At 40.1% G+C, this 17,731-nt stretch overlaps 1 protein-coding gene across 1 annotated transcript in view; it reads left to right on the top strand.

Annotated features, from left to right (window-relative positions):
* Window positions 1-221: 221 nt before the first annotated feature.
* The window catches only part of mctp2a (multiple C2 domains, transmembrane 2a), a 39,459-nt gene continuing 21,949 nt past the window's right edge, over window positions 222-17,731 (top strand). Inside the window, 17 exon segments of the mRNA XM_084733747.1 lie at window positions 222-337; window positions 1,684-2,688; window positions 4,343-4,405; window positions 4,494-4,605; window positions 7,268-7,410; window positions 7,811-7,887; window positions 7,991-8,135; window positions 8,200-8,223; window positions 10,533-10,703; window positions 11,436-11,566; window positions 11,672-11,858; window positions 12,939-13,032; window positions 13,128-13,230; window positions 13,336-13,438; window positions 13,544-13,645; window positions 13,773-13,847; window positions 14,121-14,240. Of these exon segments, the coding sequence (XP_084589873.1) occupies window positions 1,696-2,688; window positions 4,343-4,405; window positions 4,494-4,605; window positions 7,268-7,410; window positions 7,811-7,887; window positions 7,991-8,135; window positions 8,200-8,223; window positions 10,533-10,703; window positions 11,436-11,566; window positions 11,672-11,858; window positions 12,939-13,032; window positions 13,128-13,230; window positions 13,336-13,438; window positions 13,544-13,645; window positions 13,773-13,847; window positions 14,121-14,240 (2,643 nt within the window). The 5' untranslated portion in view covers window positions 222-337; window positions 1,684-1,695.

Below are 17,731 nucleotides of genomic sequence, written 5' to 3'. Positions count from 1 at the left end.
CATACCTGAAGTCATACTCTTATGTACTCTCACCCAGACTGGAGGACTTGGGTTGGACTCAACACTTGACTGTGTCATTCTCAAAGTCGTTGAAACTCACCCTGTGAGACTGGTATGGCTAGTTTCACCCAGTTTGGCCTCTCCACCAATCACCTGCCTTCAGAGTTGTCTTCAACAGGAAAGTTCACTAACTACATGTTTTGTTGCCTGACAGTCTTCCTCTTTTTCATCATAGTTAGGATGGTTGAGCTGCCTTTCTGGAAATTTACTGTTGCTCTCGGTGGAGACTGACTCAGTGTGGATTTGTCAAGCTGTTCAGCAGAGGTTGATTGAGCAGGTATAGTGTGATGTTTTCTTTGTCTAAATCGTATTAGAGGTAATGTGATGTAAAATAATCGAGGTAAAGTAAACTATTCAGACATTAGACCTTAGCACTAATGGTAAGATTGTTCTATGATAATGGAGTCTGCCACCTACGTTTGGTTTAGATGATTCACATGTTGGTACACATTGTCTGTGTTTTATTACAGAAGGTCAGAACACAAAATTTGAAAAAGTGTGACACTAATTCAGATGTCAGATCAACAATACAGACACCTGTGCTAGTTTCTGTGTATGTTGACAATAGAACTACAACTATTACTTGAATAAATGATTAGTTTGTTAGCCCTTAAATTCCTCTCCAACTATTTTCATCCATTCTTCCATTAATTATTTTGAGTGTCCAAATGTCCAAATTCTCTGATTTCAGCTTATCAAATATGATTTTTCCTGTAATCTTTGCTCATCTATAACAGTAAAGTGAATATTTTCTGACAATTGAAGGACAAAACCCTAGTTAACAAATCTCTTAAAGTGCTTAATCTGCCACTTTGTGACTACATCTTTACCAACTGTACATTGTCTCGTCCTGTAAAAACATCACATACAGTAGTAGAGTCTCAATAGTGTGTCTGTGTGTCTTTCATTGGCTGTAGCGGGATCAGTTTTAAAGCTAGAGTGAAGATACTGATATCATATGAAACTAGATGGCCTAAGGCATTTATTGGTATGAACCATGTCATGCCATTGGAGGGGGTTAAAATACCATTCCAAAGTTAGGGAAACGGGCATGGCCATTTTGTGTAAATGTGCAATTTATGGTAATCCCATGTAGCTGTGTCACAATAAACTGCAATAAAAATTGATGATTAGTATTAACATTTCAAATTATAATTATCATGATAGCCACGTTTGCTTACAGTGCATTGAAAAACTGTAAGTGCAGGAGCAGCAGCAACATGGTTCTGTTTTGCATCAGTTAAAACACTGACATTGCAAAAGACATCATGCTATTTCAAATTTTTGAGAGGTTTTCAATATAAAAGTTGGTTATTCAACATCAGTGTGTGTATCAGTACTTTTTGAACATTGTCAGCAACTTTTAACAATACTGTGATAATATAATTGCTGTAATAATTTTGGTCACAATATGCTGTGTAAATGTTATTTTTTCCTGTTCTAAAACTTGTGTATTTGAATATTTCTGCATAGTCGAGTCCAGATTTGGAATTGCTGAGACTGTTTTGGATACAGTGAGCAAAATTTTATTCACGTGTGAGGACATTAGTCCTCATACTAGCGATTTCTGTTGCGTGTATTGCTTTAAGCATCTTGATATAACTTTCTTTTTTCATCCGAAAGGTATCAGTCAAGATGGATGCCAAGAAAAAGACTTTCTTGGAGAACTTGCGTCTGAAAACCAAGATGCCCAACCTGAAGAAGCCACGTAAGAAGCCACTTGACAAGCAGGCAAGGAGGCTGGCTCATCGGCGCAGTATTTCTGTACCAGACCTAAGGTTTGTGCCAGGTGAAGGACTTTCCACAGAGAGCGCCTTGGTGTCCGCTGCCTCTGACGCGATCTTCTTTGGCATTTCTCCCGGCATGAGTGATACTGATTCTATTGCAAGTGGCTGCACCACTGATGGGCCGCTTTTCACAGACAAACAAAGCGATTCAGTCTCAGAAACAGGACTCAGAGTTCCTGTAGATCACACAGCTGCTGCTTTGAACAGAATGAGTGCACCAGTGGAGCCACTGATGACTTCTGAGGAAATTGAAGATCTTATGAATTCAGGTTCAGAGTACAAGGCGAACATGACTCGAGAAGGCTTGTATGCACAAGTGAATAAAAAAGGCAAGGGCAATATACCGAAATTTACTTTTGACCCTATTCCCGCACCAAGATCTGTTTTTACCAATGCAGTTTCACCAAGGCCAGACGTTGCAGAGAGAGAGAGACTCTACGGTGAAGACAGAGTGTTTCCAGGTACAGTTTCCGCAGTGCTGGCCAGAGCAAGCTCACTTGGAGAACAACCAAATCCTTACACAGAAAAGAAGACTATATCATTTGAGCCAAGAGGGACATCATCTGACAAAGGGACTCCGCCAGCAATCAAGAAAGCTCCTGTAGATAGACTGTCTCTGTTATTAGACACTCCAGGTACTCCTTTGGAGAGTGCAGATGGCACCTCTCTGGACTCTGCCTGTGGTACTCCCAGTGAGGAGCGAGTCAACCTGCCCTGGACAACAGACTCGGAGGAACTAGAACGGGAGCACTACTCTCCCATTTTTATGAGAGAATGCTCCATAGATGAGAGCCTTCTGCAAGATGTTCAGTCTGAGGAGGTCCTGGAAGACACAGTAGAGGTAGGTTTCATTGCAGGTTTATTTAACTACAAAAACAGTCATCATATGAAAAAAAAAAAAAGAAAATATAAAATTTGAATTTGTATTAGGATGTCAATGTAGTGATTTCCCGCCACAGTGATAAATCAAACAGATGGAAATCCAAACTAATCCAGTTCTTACACGCTAACTTTTATTCTGTTAGACACTTAGATGAAAGTGGTACCAGAAGAAGATGTTGTGTAATACAGTCACAAAGGTAGTATAAATAAAAACATGTTAACAGAGGTGTAAACTCAAGTCATGTGACTTGAATCACAAATTTGACGACTTTAGACTTGACAAAAAAAGAAAAACACGTCTTGTGACATCACTTGGACTTTTTAGCCTTTTGACTTGGAAAAACATGATACCTTCCCCTGAGCCAAAAGATTAAAAAATATGTCATAGGCTTGCAACATTAGTCCATTAATCGATTAGTTTTATCAATGACTGTTTCATATCAGTAATCAGTTAATCAAAGTTAAGAACTTGGGACGTCTCAGTCTTGACTTGAATACAGACTTGATACTTACTTGTGACTGAAAAACAACAACTTGTTCCCACTTTTGCCTGATAAAATATGAACAGCACAATAACTAAGTCAATAACATCTAATATATTCTCACATCAGTCTTATTTGCATCCTTTCATTTCACTTTCAAATGGTGTGGTTTGGTTTTTCACACACCTCAGCTGTTATGCTGAGTTTTCCACAGCCTCTCTAATATGGTGAGGAGCATGAAATCGACATTCCTTTTGTAAGCCTGAGATTAGGATCGTAGTTTTATGACATTTTATCACTTGCACATATGTAGTCATTGTGTATATTCTATACATACCCACTGTGACAATAACTATTCAGTCTCCTATCAAAAGCATCCTCAGATAGTTGGTGTTAAATGTAAAGTGACAATCTGGGATTTGACTTTATGCAGCCCCTGGGTATAGCTGAAACTTAGACTATTGTGTTCTTTTTTGTCTAGATGTCTCCTAGATAGGGACACCAGTTGAAAAACCTGTGTTACTAGTAAGAGACACAATGTACCTTGGAGAGCTTGACAAAAAGTACAGAAGGAGACAGATAACATCTCACTTTGTTGTCTGTTAGCTGTATTTACATAATGTAGACATATTGGTTGTGTCCCTAAATGACATCAACTATAGTCATGAAGAATAGTTAAGAGTATGTCTTGAAAGGGATAAACACCCTTTTAAAATTAAAGTCATAAATATCATGTGGAGCACACACCCAGACATCTGGCTGGGTTACACCAAAAAGGATTACTTTTTAACTCCAATCAAATCATAGTTTCACTTTAAATTATGTTGCACTAAACCTTTATACTTGCCTAAAATTTACAAAGATGAAATTGAACCCCCCCTTTTATTCTTACTTTGTCCCAACAGCACTCAAATGTATTCTTATTTATTTTTATTTGAGTAAGCAAGAGATTGCTTTTGAACTGTGCAACAGAACTCAGCTTTATTTTAAATTTGGATTTACTCATTTTAAACCTAGTTTTGCTAATTGATTAGAACTAATCTTACATTAAATTAATGTTTATAGGTGCAACCTTGTGTATGTGTTTGCATTTTGGCATCTCATGAAATGTCATTACAACCTTCTATGTAGATGTCCAGTGAACCGTGTGATTTCTTTGATGAAAGCGTGATGGATCCTCTGGAGAACTCTGGAGTGAGTATCACTGGACTGCTGTGTTCATTGAAGTAAATCAAGCATGTGGTATGAGACAGCCTATAAATTTGTGAATGGTTCTCCACAGCCACTTGTGACCACTGGGCCTGAGCTCCAAGTACCTGCCGCAGTCCAGAGGTACCTGCTGAACATCAACCTAAAGCAGGGAAGGAACTTGGCCATCAAAGACAAGCGATCTGGTAGGTCAACAACCTGCAGGTGATCTATAAATCCTGGCCCTTCACAGCCTGTAAGACTAAGAAACTGTTTCACTCAGATGTTGAGAGGATAATTACTAACTCTTTATAAGCTAACATCAAACGGCTCTCTTAACTGTGGGACTTTCTGAAACACCCTCGGATGGATCAGTACAGATCAAGAGATGCTATATCAGATTTCTTGTACATCATAAAAGAATGCAGCTCTTTGTGTGTTAGCATTTGGCTACAGCTAAAGGGTGAGCCCTTGATGAAACACTGCATGTACATAAAATGCGTGTACATCTTGTTAATCTTGCTGTGTTTATGAGCCAATCAGACAACGCAAAGTTGGGAAGGGGAAATGTATCGTTGTGTGCAAAGGCTAGATATAGAATAGGTATGTAGAATAGGCTGTGTTCAGTTAATGCTGCTGTTTACTTGTGAGGATGACGTTTCTTGTCAAGTTGTGTATGAACAGAGAAGACAAAAAAACACTGGAGAAGTATGCAGTCAGACCAGTATGACAACAGACAGACTGGGATAAAGCAATCAGTTCTAATGGAGGACTACATGATCTGTACATGAAGCCACTGGTATTGCAACAACTGAGTTTGGACTTTGAGAGACAGTTTATATTTAACAGGTGAACTTTTGAGAACTGATTGATTTCTACACATGTTTTCAAAGTTTTAAGATAAGCATGCCAGGTGAAGTTTGCTGTTTTTAAATGACAGTGTTCATAATTCCTCCATAGCTGTTGCTAAAAAGCAAAAGTAAAAGCAAAGATTACTGTAGCTGATAGATTTGAAAGAGGAGAAGTTGTAATCACATGGCCCACAAATTATTATTTTAATTAAATAACAGATATCCCAACCATTTTCCTCTTAAATCATTTTACTAATACCTTTAATTTTTATGTTGAAAATGAGTCTTGATTTTCTATAGAAGAGTGGAGTGTCAGAGTCATATGATAATTATAAATGTTGTAAGATAACATAAGAAAACCTGAAAAATTTGTAAGATAATTTATTAATGTAATCATCTAAGTACATTTGGATCTGTGATTTGGTTAATTCTCAAGTCCAAGTATTAATTTGAGCCTGAACTTTGAAAGATGGTTTAGCTTTTAACGCATTTAAAGGAGCTGATTTTCACAAATGAGTGAACTTTTGAGAATTAACTTCCTGTTGACAATGATTTTGACCTGTGACACAGAAACAGGTAGAGAGACTCAAGTGTGAAAGACAAATTTTCACTCACGTGGCCCCATCCCTGAGGCCCAGGCTCAGTAGAGTTTGCTTTGGGAAAGCAGTGACATCAGGTGGCCATAAATGGAACTACAACATGTGAGAAAATTCATGTGTGGTCTCATTAAGTGTGGCTATTTCCTGGCAATGTTTTTGACTTATATAATTGCTTTTACTGAAAGTAGAAATAAGAATAAAACAAAAGTGGTCAGTTTAGAGTGATAAGTGCACTTCATAAAAAACAACAACAACATTGGGATATGACAGCATTTCAAATCAATGTCAATCTTATCTTATCAAGTTAAAAATTTTAACCCTGAGGCTATGCTGTAATTTTAAGCGATATTATACTTAGCTGTAGCTCCTGTAGCTGTACTGAACTAGTGAAAGGACTTTCTTCTTGTAATGATGCTCAACCATTTTTTTTCCTGCCTGGTGGCAGAAGACCCTCCAAGCCCAGTGCCCTGCTCCCTGCTAGTTGAGACCTTACTTTCCCTGACAAGATGGCACCGTGATGATGCAATCCCCACACGCCCCCTGTCTCTCCACTGTTTGCCCAACAATAAACACCGTGCCAAAGGCTCACCAATGGCATACATTGTCATTACATATTCTGAAAGGACCCACGCCACCAGCCCCCACTCCTTAGTTTTTGTTCTCCCCTTTTTTCCCATTAATTTCCATCGTCACCGTTCTCAGTCATGCCAGAGCTTTTCTCCTTGCTAGCTGCCACATTCTCCTCCTGTCAAGTTGCCTGGAGGTTTCCCTGTCACAGGCTGGCAGGGTGGAGCTGCTGTGGGTCCTGCCTGCCTTTGCGAGATGTTCATTTGGAGTGGGGAGCTGACAGGCCTGACAGCCCATCCCCACAGGGCCTTTGTCATGTGATTCAAGCCTCCCTGCAGGCTCTCTCAAGCACCCCTTTATTCCCCTATACAAATGAAGGCATGGGACTGGCTTTCATTTTTTGGCCAATCTGCATGCAATTGCAGAAACAAAGAAGTCCCATACCCCCACCCCACTCGCAGACAGACTTTCTTAACAGGCTTGGGAGATTAACACTGGTTGCTTCGAGATTTTGGTTTCTGGTTGCCTCATGCTGGCGAGTGTTTCTACTCTTTCACAATTAAACAGCTACATCCCTCTGTTTTTGCCATGTGTGGGGTGCACCTCCTCCTCACATATCTCAGTCTCTCACACAACCAGCATGGGGGAAGGGTGTGTACGTGTGTGTGTTTTCATACACAGTGTACATTTTTAAAGTGACAATATGTTCCACGTGAAGTAAACATAGTTTGCATTAAATAATAAATGACGCCATAGACAGTTTTAAAATCACTGTGTATACACTGTGGTTGTAACTTAACACTTACAGTAATTACATTATCTTGCTGATTTGCTCTTTTATTCAATTTTAGGTACCAGTGATCCTTATGTGAAGTTCAAGCTTGAAGGAAAACAGTTCTATAAAAGCAAGGTGGTTTATAAAAGCCTGAATCCACGGTGGAACGAGTTCTTCTCCCATCCTCTTCGAGACAGAGAGCATCCCGTAGAAGTTCGGGTAGGCATTGTCTGTTTGAATAGAAATGTGTTATAGGGCTGCAACCAAGGATTATGTTCATCATTGATTAATCTGTTGATTATTTTCTGAACTCATTAGTTATGCAGTCTATAAAATGTCAGAAAATGGTCCCAAAGCCCAAGGTGATTTTCTCAAAAGTCTTGCTTTATCAACAACCCAAAGATATTCAGTTTACTGTCACAGAGGAGTAAAGAAACCAATTTCTAAAAAATCAAAAGACTGATAATCTGATATCAAAATAGTTGGCAATTAATTTAATCCATTGATAATTGATTAATCATTGTAGTCTAGTGTATTATCTTACAATACAAGAGGTTTCTTGTGCCAGAACACACAAGTTATGTTTATAATCTTAACGCTGTTTGCACTTCTGTTGCAGGTGTATGATAAAAATCGGACTGCTGATGAGTTCATGGGATCCAGCACTATTTGCCTGAAAAATCTTGAGTTGTACAAGTGAGAAATATATTCATATTTTTTAATATTTTTAAAATTATCTTAAGTATATTAATAAATGGTCATAAGTTTCAAACTTCATATAATTTCTATCACTTCACAGGACCTATGAAATGGAGTTGCGTCTTGATGATCCAAAAAGTAAAGAAGATGACATAGGAGTTATTTTGGTTGACGTCTGCTTAATGTTCAGAGATGCCACCATCAAAAGAGGCCCCGTAAGAATATTTCTTATATGAAAAGAATTTGTCTGTCTCGAGTCTTCCCTGAGTTGTTTGTACTAAGTCATGTAATTCTTTTTTTTTTTCACAGAAATGGCCACCAAGGAAGAATAAGGTATGCATTTTCATATAATTACATCGCCTTTTCAACTTTAGTTTCTAAATTGTTTCAAGAATGGCATTCATATTCTTGAAACTTAGTCATTTCCATGGTAGTGCTCACAGTTACCCTGATATAAAGCACTAGGGGGCAGTAGCTCACTGTACTATGGTGCAACAAAGAATGAGGTGTATGCTCAGGACTCAGGCTTTTGTGTGTAACCTTGGTTTCAGCACAGCCTATTTCTTTTGTGGTTTTATAGTGAACCTTTTTTGCAATGCATATTATTTTCAGTGGTATCATTTGCCGTGAAAAAAGTATGGTACAATATTACATTCTGATCAAATCCCAAATAATAATATTGACTGAATATGTTGTCATGAAAGAGCCCTTAGAAGAGTATTATGGAGCAGTATTTGGTTTTGTAGTAAACAAAGTTCCATCTCTTCTCAAGTGGCTTTCAATATATTGCAGCTGTAATTAGATTCAGAGTGAAATAGGAGGGTTGCTGTTTGGGACTCACACTGCAGCGAGTGGGTTTATATTCACACCTATGTAGTCACTACATCTGCCACTGTTCAGTCTCTTGATGGTCCAGTAGACAATCTCAATTTGAAATTAGATGACAAAGGAATGAAGCCATTTTCATACACATTGTAGGTTACCCACTACAGATGGTTAAAGATACTCAAAGGGAGACAGAAATGTGTGATGGGACTCTTCACAATGTTCTGCTGCCTAAATCACAGTGCTAATTTAACAATGTAACAATGCCATTTTTTTCCCATTTCATTTTTGACAAACGTACAATATCTTATTGCATTTAACACCTATCCTGGAAGTGCTGAATACCCAGCTCTTACAGCTCCACTCCCCCTCTTTCAGAACATCGTTTTCTCCCTCTGTGTTACCACCACAGAGACAGGGAATGGCAAGTGCCTAAGTAAAACTCTGCTGTGTGATAGTGTTTCAAACAGGAGGGGGGCGTATGGGAGAAGCGGGAGGGGGGCCTCTGCTGTTCGAGGCATGTTGCCAGTGTGGGATGCCTAAGATCGGCAACGCTGATAATTCCCAGGCATGGCGGGCAATAACCCAGATGTTAGGATGTAATATCACAGCTGTGGATGGACAGTGCTGAGGTACCAGCCAAATGGACCTGGGTCTGAGCTCATCGTGCTTGTCCCCATGCTGTCCCACCATATGGAAGCAATCGCACAGCCCTTTTAGGACCAGGAATAGATTCTCTTTAGGGGCCACTTACAGTTAAGTGGAATTGTTTTATTGGCCGCTGAGATAGAAATGTGTCCAAGATAAACACTTGGGATGACTTGGCTGAGGCCTGTTTTATATCGCTCCTCCACTCCCTCTGTTCCTCTTCTTTTGAAGGGGCTGATATTTATAGGGCTGTGCCTGTGGTATTCCATGTTAATTCAGGTCCCTGAGATGTGCTTTGATCCCCTCCGGATTGGGTGGCAATGTGGGTTGTGACCCCGTAGTGAAGAGGAGGGGCCGGAGTGGCAGGGGAGTTGTAGTGGGGCTGTTTGAAGCAGCGTCGCCGGGGCAGTCGAAGGAGCTGGGCAATCAAAGAGGCTAGAGCAGATTACGGTCCTGCTCTTTAATTACAGTCAGCCCTACACAACCTCTCTGCTGTTTGTTTTTACAGCCCTGGCCTATCACCGCACGGCCTCGCGGGAACTCTAACATGGAAACATATCAAGGCCTCTCTGTCTCACTCCCTCTGTGACACACGGCAGGAGAAGTGGATTATTTGCTGGCCTTGTCCTTGATTTCCAAAGAGTTCTCGAATACACCACATCTCTGTTAGTTGAGTAGAAAACATTTGTTATTTTGCTGGTTAAATTGAAATCGGACGATTTTGCCAACGTGCAGTAAACTCTGATGCTGGCCATACATGCTGCATGTATGCATAATTTGCTGATGAGAGAGCTGTGTGGTTTGCATCATTACTCACTGCTGCCTGCTGTCTCTGGTGCAGTATGCCAAGTGTCCTGCCTCCCCACACTCAGTCTGGGAGCCAGTGATGAGTGGGACTGTCACAGCCAGGGACATCTGGCTGCTTGCTGACGTCCCTCTCTTCCTCTCTCTCCAGGAGCCTCCATGGTGTGGCTTGCCTGTCAGTAGAGATGTGCTAATGTGCTCCAACAGAGATGTGCTGTATACTGTAAACCTTTGTCCTACTTCCATGCACTCTGTGAACATGATGAGGTGCCAGGCCTAGGCAGGAGCAGGTAAACATAGTTTCCACATGCATGGTGCTTAAAAGAAAACTCTGCTAACTTTCTGTGTGTGCGTTTGCCCTGCAGCAGAACCAGGCTTCACCACGGCCTGCTGAAACACAGAAGAACCCGCTGAAGAACAAGATGTGGACTGGGGTGCTTGGTATCACCTTAGTGGAGGGACAGGACCTGCCGCAGTACGGTCATGGAGACATTTACGTCCGCTTTCGCCTCGGTGATCAGAAGTATAAGAGCAAGGTTGAACTTGTTTTTTAAAAGTCTTTATCTTCTCCCACATCTCCAACACTCCCTGTTCTCGTGCTCCTCTTTCTGCTCTTTTTGATGTCGGTGCTTTATACTTCAAATCTTTCTTCCCAGCTTCACTATCTCTTACTTCCCTGCTTCTCGCTCTCAGCAGGTGCCTATCAGTGACTCACCTCCACCTTGGCTCACTGGGCCGTGGCAGAGGCAGCTCATTAGACTGGGCAAGGCTGCCACTCACTTCTCCCTGTGCTTCGGGTGCTGGGCTTCATTGCCTTCATTTGCATACCCAGCATGCCCTGTTCATCTACCTGTACTCGTTGGCCTCCCCCCTGATGATTCTATGGTGCACTTGTCTTGTGTTGTCGTGTTATTTCTTTGTAAACCTCTCTGCTTTCCTCTCTGCTTGTTTGTTTGTTGGACAAAGCTGATTCTAATTGGAAGCTGTCAGTGTTTACAATCCCAGAGTGGCTACTGAGGTGTACACATACAAGCACACACAAATAGAGACACATACACACACAACACACCTCTCTTTCTCCTCTCCTGCCTCGTTCTGGTTGAACTGAATGAAGACTTAATCCACCTGTCATGCAGGAGCTGCTCACTCTGATAATGCATTAAACCTGACATTGCGTCAAAGTGTGTGTGTGTGTGTGTGTGTGTGTACGTCTGTGCGTGTTTCCACATTACTGTATGTGCTGAATCTGTGTCTTTACTGCCCCTCAGAACCTCTGCATTCAGGCCAATCCCCAATGGAGAGAACAGTTTGACTTCAATCAATTTGAAGATAACCAGGAACCTCTGCAGGTAGAGGTGTGCTCTAAGAGAGGGAGGAAGGGTGAGGAATCATGGGGGATGTGAGTATTTCCTGGTGGGTAGTGTTAATTTTGCTCACATTGGCTCCTCACAGAACCGGTTGGCCTTATGTGTTTCAATGGAACTATTTTCCTTTTGTGTCTCAGGTTTGAGATTGACCTATTGAGACTTCCACTTAATGAGAGGCAGCTCTACAATCATGTGCTGAACCCAGGAAAGGGCAGACTGGTGTTTCTGGTCACCCTAAGACCCTGCTGGGGAGTCTCCATCTCTGACATCGAAACAGCGACCTTAGAGAAGCCCACGGAGAAAGACTCAATAGTGGAGAGATTTGTAAGTTCTTTTATGGTTAGTTTAGTTTATCTTTATGTAAACTAAACTAAATTTTAAGACGGTCCCCAAATATTGGTATATAAGCAAGTATCAATATCATTTACTATCAGTGTTGGGAAGGTTGTCTTTTATTTATTTTTAGTTTTATTTAGGTTATTTGCACAGGACTCCTTTCTTGTGAAGCAGTTGTCCAAGAAACCCTTTATGTCAGATGTGCTTTTTCTTATTTGATAGAGTCTTGATTTTATCATTAAAATTTTTATTATAATTTTAAATTGACCACATTTTGAAAATATAATCAAGAAATGTAATCAAGTAATCCTTGACAATGTAACTATAGTCTAATTACACATTTTCAAACGTCAAATTGTTGCTTATTTTTTGTAATCTGATTATGCAACCTGTTACTACCCAGTCCTGGTAATATTAATAAGTAATGTCACTATTAAAAGTAATGTATTTTACTACCTTTGATTACTTTATGATTACTTAACAAATCTTTTAAACTGGGCAATAAAGTAGAAAAGTCCTAAAAAAATAGATTTAAACCAGGCCGTATAAAACTGACAACTTTATTTAAGTGATTCTGATTACATTAACTTACCTGTAGATGTTTACTCAGGCTTGAAGAAATTCAAAGAGAACCAATCAAAAACAATACTCAAAATTTGACTTCCCAATGAATGTAACATTGTAAACTATCAAACCTTTGATGACATTGTATTCAAAACCTTTTCTGTCAGAAATATAACAAAACAAGCTGTTCCTGAATCGCAAAAAGATGCAAGGCAACAGAATGAATCTTACATTGTATGCTGAAAAGAATATATTTGGAGTTTGCTCCTTTGTAATCACCAACATTTTGATGAGTAAACATAATTTAACAGATTAAAACTGCACTTCTTTTGCACTTTGATTACATGTGACTAATTACTACTCAGCTCTGTTTACAATAACATTAGTATAATCCCATTGTGTACTGGCTGTTAAGAATGCAATTTCATGTGGTACCTTCATTAATCATGCTCAAAACATTTGTATTAAATAACATGTTTTTAATTTTTTTCAATTTGTTTTCAGCACTTGAAGAACTCACACAAGTGTATGAGGGAGGTCGGCTTCCTTCAGGTCAAGGTTATAAGGGCGAACGATCTTCCTGCAACAGACCTCAATGGTAAACCATGAGAACGATTCACTTCCCTGTTTTTTATTCTCATGGTCAAGACATTTTCTTTACATTAGATAATAACACTTCTTTGTCATTTGCAGGGAAGAGCAACCCCTTATGTGTTGTTGAGCTTGGTAACAGCAAACTTCAGACGCACACAATCTACAAGACCCTCAATCCAGAATGGAGCAAAGCCTTTACATTGTAAGTAAGACATCTGGAGCAAAAATATTTCTTCCAGATTTATTTTTTTTTATTCCATATTTGAATGTGAATACCATGTTTTTTTTTTTAACTCTTGTGTTACAGCCCAATTAAGGACATTCATGATGTGGTAGAGTTGACTGTTTATGATGAAAATGGAGACAAAGCCCCAAACTTTGTGGGGAAAGTGGCCATACCATTACTGACTGTAAGTTTCTGATCAGCCGCTATATTATTAATGTGACATGATTTAGTTTGTAAAGGACGTGCAAATTAATATCTGATACACAAAATACGCTTTTAATTCTAAAAGGTTCAGAATGGCCAGCAGATTTGTCTGTTCTTGAAGAAAGAACACTTGGGAAGTGCATCAAAAGGAACCATCACACTGGTGCTGGATATCATCTATAACAAAGTAAGAATTGAACAGAAAATGTTCAGGCCTGTTAGAAAGGTGGTAACATTTTATATAATATACTGTGAAATCGAGAAAGTAGTTAAAATTGCATGTTTATTTATTTATTTTTATTTTTTTGTCCCAGGTCAGAGCTGGAATCAGAACCTTCCAACCACAGGAGACAAAATTAACGGAGGAAAACCTGAAGTTCTCGAAAAAGGTCACTGACATTTTTAGCAGAATTTAGCAGATGGAACAAAAAAGCTTGCCAGTGTGTTCTGCTCTAATGAATTAGCTGCAACCCAGCTACACACAGTCGTAGTCTGAATCGGACACAGTCAAAGTAATTTGTTTAATTGGCTTTAAAAATCTAACTTCCCAAGTACCAAATAAAAGGTTGCAAAGCTGATTCAACCTCATTGCAAAGTCATAACCATTATGTCCAGTATCAAATGATACTAACCAGTGTTTTGTTCCAATTATTTCCCATTAGGTTCTTGCCCAGAATATATATCGGGTTAGAAAAATCAGCACAGCAGTTCTGTACACGTTACAGTACATTAAAAGCTGTTTTCAATGGGAGAGCACGCAACGGAGTCTAATAGCCTTTCTGGTAAGTCATTGCCTCACGTTAATGAACTCTCTTTAAGCCTTGGGGCGAACAAGTTTTGTCCCATTTCACTGCAGCCCAGGTTTAACTCTTTCATTTTATGTGAATTAGATGTTGAGGAGAATCTTTGGTTTAGCCGTTTTCTCTCTCCGCTAGTCCTTTTCCCATGAAAAACAATGTCTGCCTTCTGTTTTTATCCCATGCGTATGTGATGGATGTGCTTTATCCTTTAAATCAAACCCCACTTGGCTTTCCTTCAGTTCTGATGACATTAGAGTGTATTTGAAGGGGTGGGGTTTGGGCGTTTGTACATCTGACTTCTTAGCAAAGCCTCCTAACCCGGGGGACGGTGTAAGGAGGATCACAGTCTCAGCTTCCTTGGGTGGAGGAGTGACAGTCTGCCTCCGAGATTTGAACCTTGTTTAAATGTCTCTGTTTAGCTGTTTTTAATGAGGGTATGTGATCTAAGGTCCTAAGCTTAAATAATCTTAAATCACCCTGTGAATCCCCCTCAGTACAGCACATGTAATGTCATGATTAAGAGTGTACACTTGCCATGAAAAGCCCTGCCAGCGCCGTGTCAGGGTGAGGAAGCGGTCACAGACAGGGTGTGTGAAGAACTCTCCTTTCACCGCCTTTCTTCTGTCTGCTCTGTCTCAGAATGACATGCAATTCATACCTGGTGTATTCTATAAGCCCTTCTCACTGATCCTGAGGTGCAAATCCCCCCAGGCAATGGCCGGGCTCAATGTATCACAGCCTTTAGAACAGCAAGGCACACAGACAGGCAGGGAGACATGCAGACAGGAAGATGGAGAACAATGCAGGCGATTGTATAAGGATAGAGTGGGAGGCAGGCTACTATCTGGGAAAAGAAAGTTGGAGCGCAGGAAGAGTAAGACAGTTCGGAGAGAGAGTGTGGTCTTCTACGAAGGCAAGATAGCGAGAGACTCGGAGGCAGGGATATGGGCAGGAGAGCAGGAGGATAGGCAGGCTGACAGGTGACAGGTCAGCGGGATGGGGCCATCTTCTTCCACCTATAATTAGATCCTCCGCAGGCGATGGGAGTGTGTGGTGGCACACTCTAATCTTTCATTTCCACTTCTACTCCACCTGCTGTTTAGGAGTCAGGCACACAAATAGAGATCTTAGAATGAAGGAAGAAGACTCACACATTCAACGTTTTCATCAGGATCATCATTGTTACTGTAGTGTATGTTTGCCAGTTGTGTGTCACCTGCTCCCTGTAAGTGAAGATGGTAATTCCTGTGATACTGTAGCTGCATTTTTGTGGCTTATGTTTCATTTTATTTCCCACAAGGTTTCCAGGTGTACATCAACAAACAAATTCGGCCTATAACGTAACATATAGGCATTAGGCCAGACCGATACTGCATTTTTTGGACAGATGCCGATACTGATTCTAGAAATCCCTGAAAACTGGCCAACACTTCTGACAAAGATATGTCATGGAGGCAGGATGTTATACAGTCTAGGAATAAACTTTCTTTTCCAAAATGACATCAGGGCACTGAAACAGAAAACGTTCACTTTATTATTAATAATTATTAATAACTAAATAACTATAAATAGAAAAAACAAAAAATAAAATATGTGAGTAAAATATGTGTATGTGGGCTCTAATAGCTAAAGCAAGGTATTGATAAACAGGTAACAGGTAAACTAGAAAATATTAAAATACAAATTTTAAAAAGTACTGTTTTCCCTTCCCTTAATAAATTCATAACTTAACACACCGCAGCCCTACTAGTATGAGTGTGACAGTACAGGATTGTGTACAAATCTCCATTTTGATTGCTCGGTATCCCAACCTTCCCATCCCACACGAGTCTTTGTCAAAATCCCATCATACATTCAGGATATTTTATAACAATGTGTTGCATAGTAAATAAAAAATACAGAATAAAACTAAACATTTATATCATATTTTAAGGTGTGATGAATGCTTCTGTCCTGGCCTTAAGCATAACCCGGCCTGCCCTGTTCATCCCAGCAACAAAAACCTCCATAGATAATATCTCTATGAGTGAGTGATTCCACTGATGCATAGAGTGTGCGGTGGTTGCCCCCTGACCGCCAACATCTTTTTGTGTCTGTGTCTGTCTTAAAGTTTGGTTAAATTTGTGCCCTGAATCATCATTCAACAACACACATTTAGCAGAGCAGTTGATGTCTGAGCCACATGTTTCTGATAGACATTTTGTTATTTGTTCCCAGAGGAATTTAATTGATGGACATTCACACATGATACGTAAAAATGTCCCTGTTTGGTTGAAAATTAGATAATTGATTATATTCGTATTGAAATTGTGTCAAATAAGTTTGATATATGAAGTTAAAATGAATTCATTTGTTATTTAGATTTTGTGAAAAACAGGAATCATTCCTCCAAACTCTGGATAAGTCTATAGATGATTCAGAGAAGTCTTTGTCCTTTTATTTGAAACAACCGCTCTGTTTTCAGACACTAGCACTGGCTCACTGGCCGATATTTTTAAAATCAGACACTAACAGAGTAGTCAGAGTACGCCTTTGTCTGCGATGAGGTGTGCTTCAAATAGTCTAAGAGTCAAAGGTGCACGATGAGAATTGCCCAAACAGAGTGAATCTGCCACTGTGTATTCATCACCCACTTATCAGCAGACTGAGAGTTCAACAAGTGAAAAGTTCTTTTTTTTTCAATGATTCATTATATTCTCAACAAGTAATCACGCTCAAACATGCAAATCACATGTAAATATGGTGTGTAATTGATAGTAACAGGAAAAACTCTGAACTTCTACCGTCTGACAGTCAGCAAGGGCAGCAACGAGGTCTTCTTCACCGACTGTCATAACAAGCCTCGTGCCATGCCACTATCCACACTAGTGCCCCTGCCCACTCCAAGGCTAGCCACTGTACAGCCACTCCTCCTCCTCCTCCTCCTCCTCCAAGTCATCATTTGCAATTAAGTTAGTGTTTGGAGCTGTCTAAAGCAGCATGCCACCATGTGCCTTAATGAAAGCAGCTCCCACTCCTATCTTTATATCTTTAGGCAGTGGTAATAAGGTAACTGATTCAGACATTGACAGATGGCCTCTGCTTGCCTCTCAGATGTGCATAATTATACCACTAGTGTCTGCTCTTTTCCACAGTGGCAGGCAGCGCAGGGCTTCTCAGGGTATGCCGGTAGGAAACGCTGCAGTGGTGGGTCTAGCTTTAATATACATTACAATACATTATTTATCAAGCAAGCAGACCAGTCCTACCCTTTTACACCATATACATCCTGTAATGCATTACCGCTGCTGTGGTTTCTACTGGGACTGCGGGACGCTCGCGTAGTGCTTTACCAGGAATACTTAGCCATTATATCACTCAGTCCCACAGGCCAATTTTCTGACCTCCACACAGCATGCAGTCTACATTTGTATCCTGTTTATGTAGATTCATGTATGCATTATGAAGTGGTTGTTGGTGTGTGGTGTGTGAGG

This window comes from Lutjanus erythropterus, chromosome 13 (assembly GCF_056507025.1).
Source record: "Lutjanus erythropterus isolate fLutEry1 chromosome 13, fLutEry1.hap2, whole genome shotgun sequence".
NCBI classification, from domain to species: Eukaryota; Metazoa; Chordata; class Actinopteri; order Lutjaniformes; family Lutjanidae; genus Lutjanus; species Lutjanus erythropterus.
The sequence above is the reverse complement of the archived record's forward strand: the minus strand, read 5'-3'. Positions and strand labels throughout refer to the sequence as shown.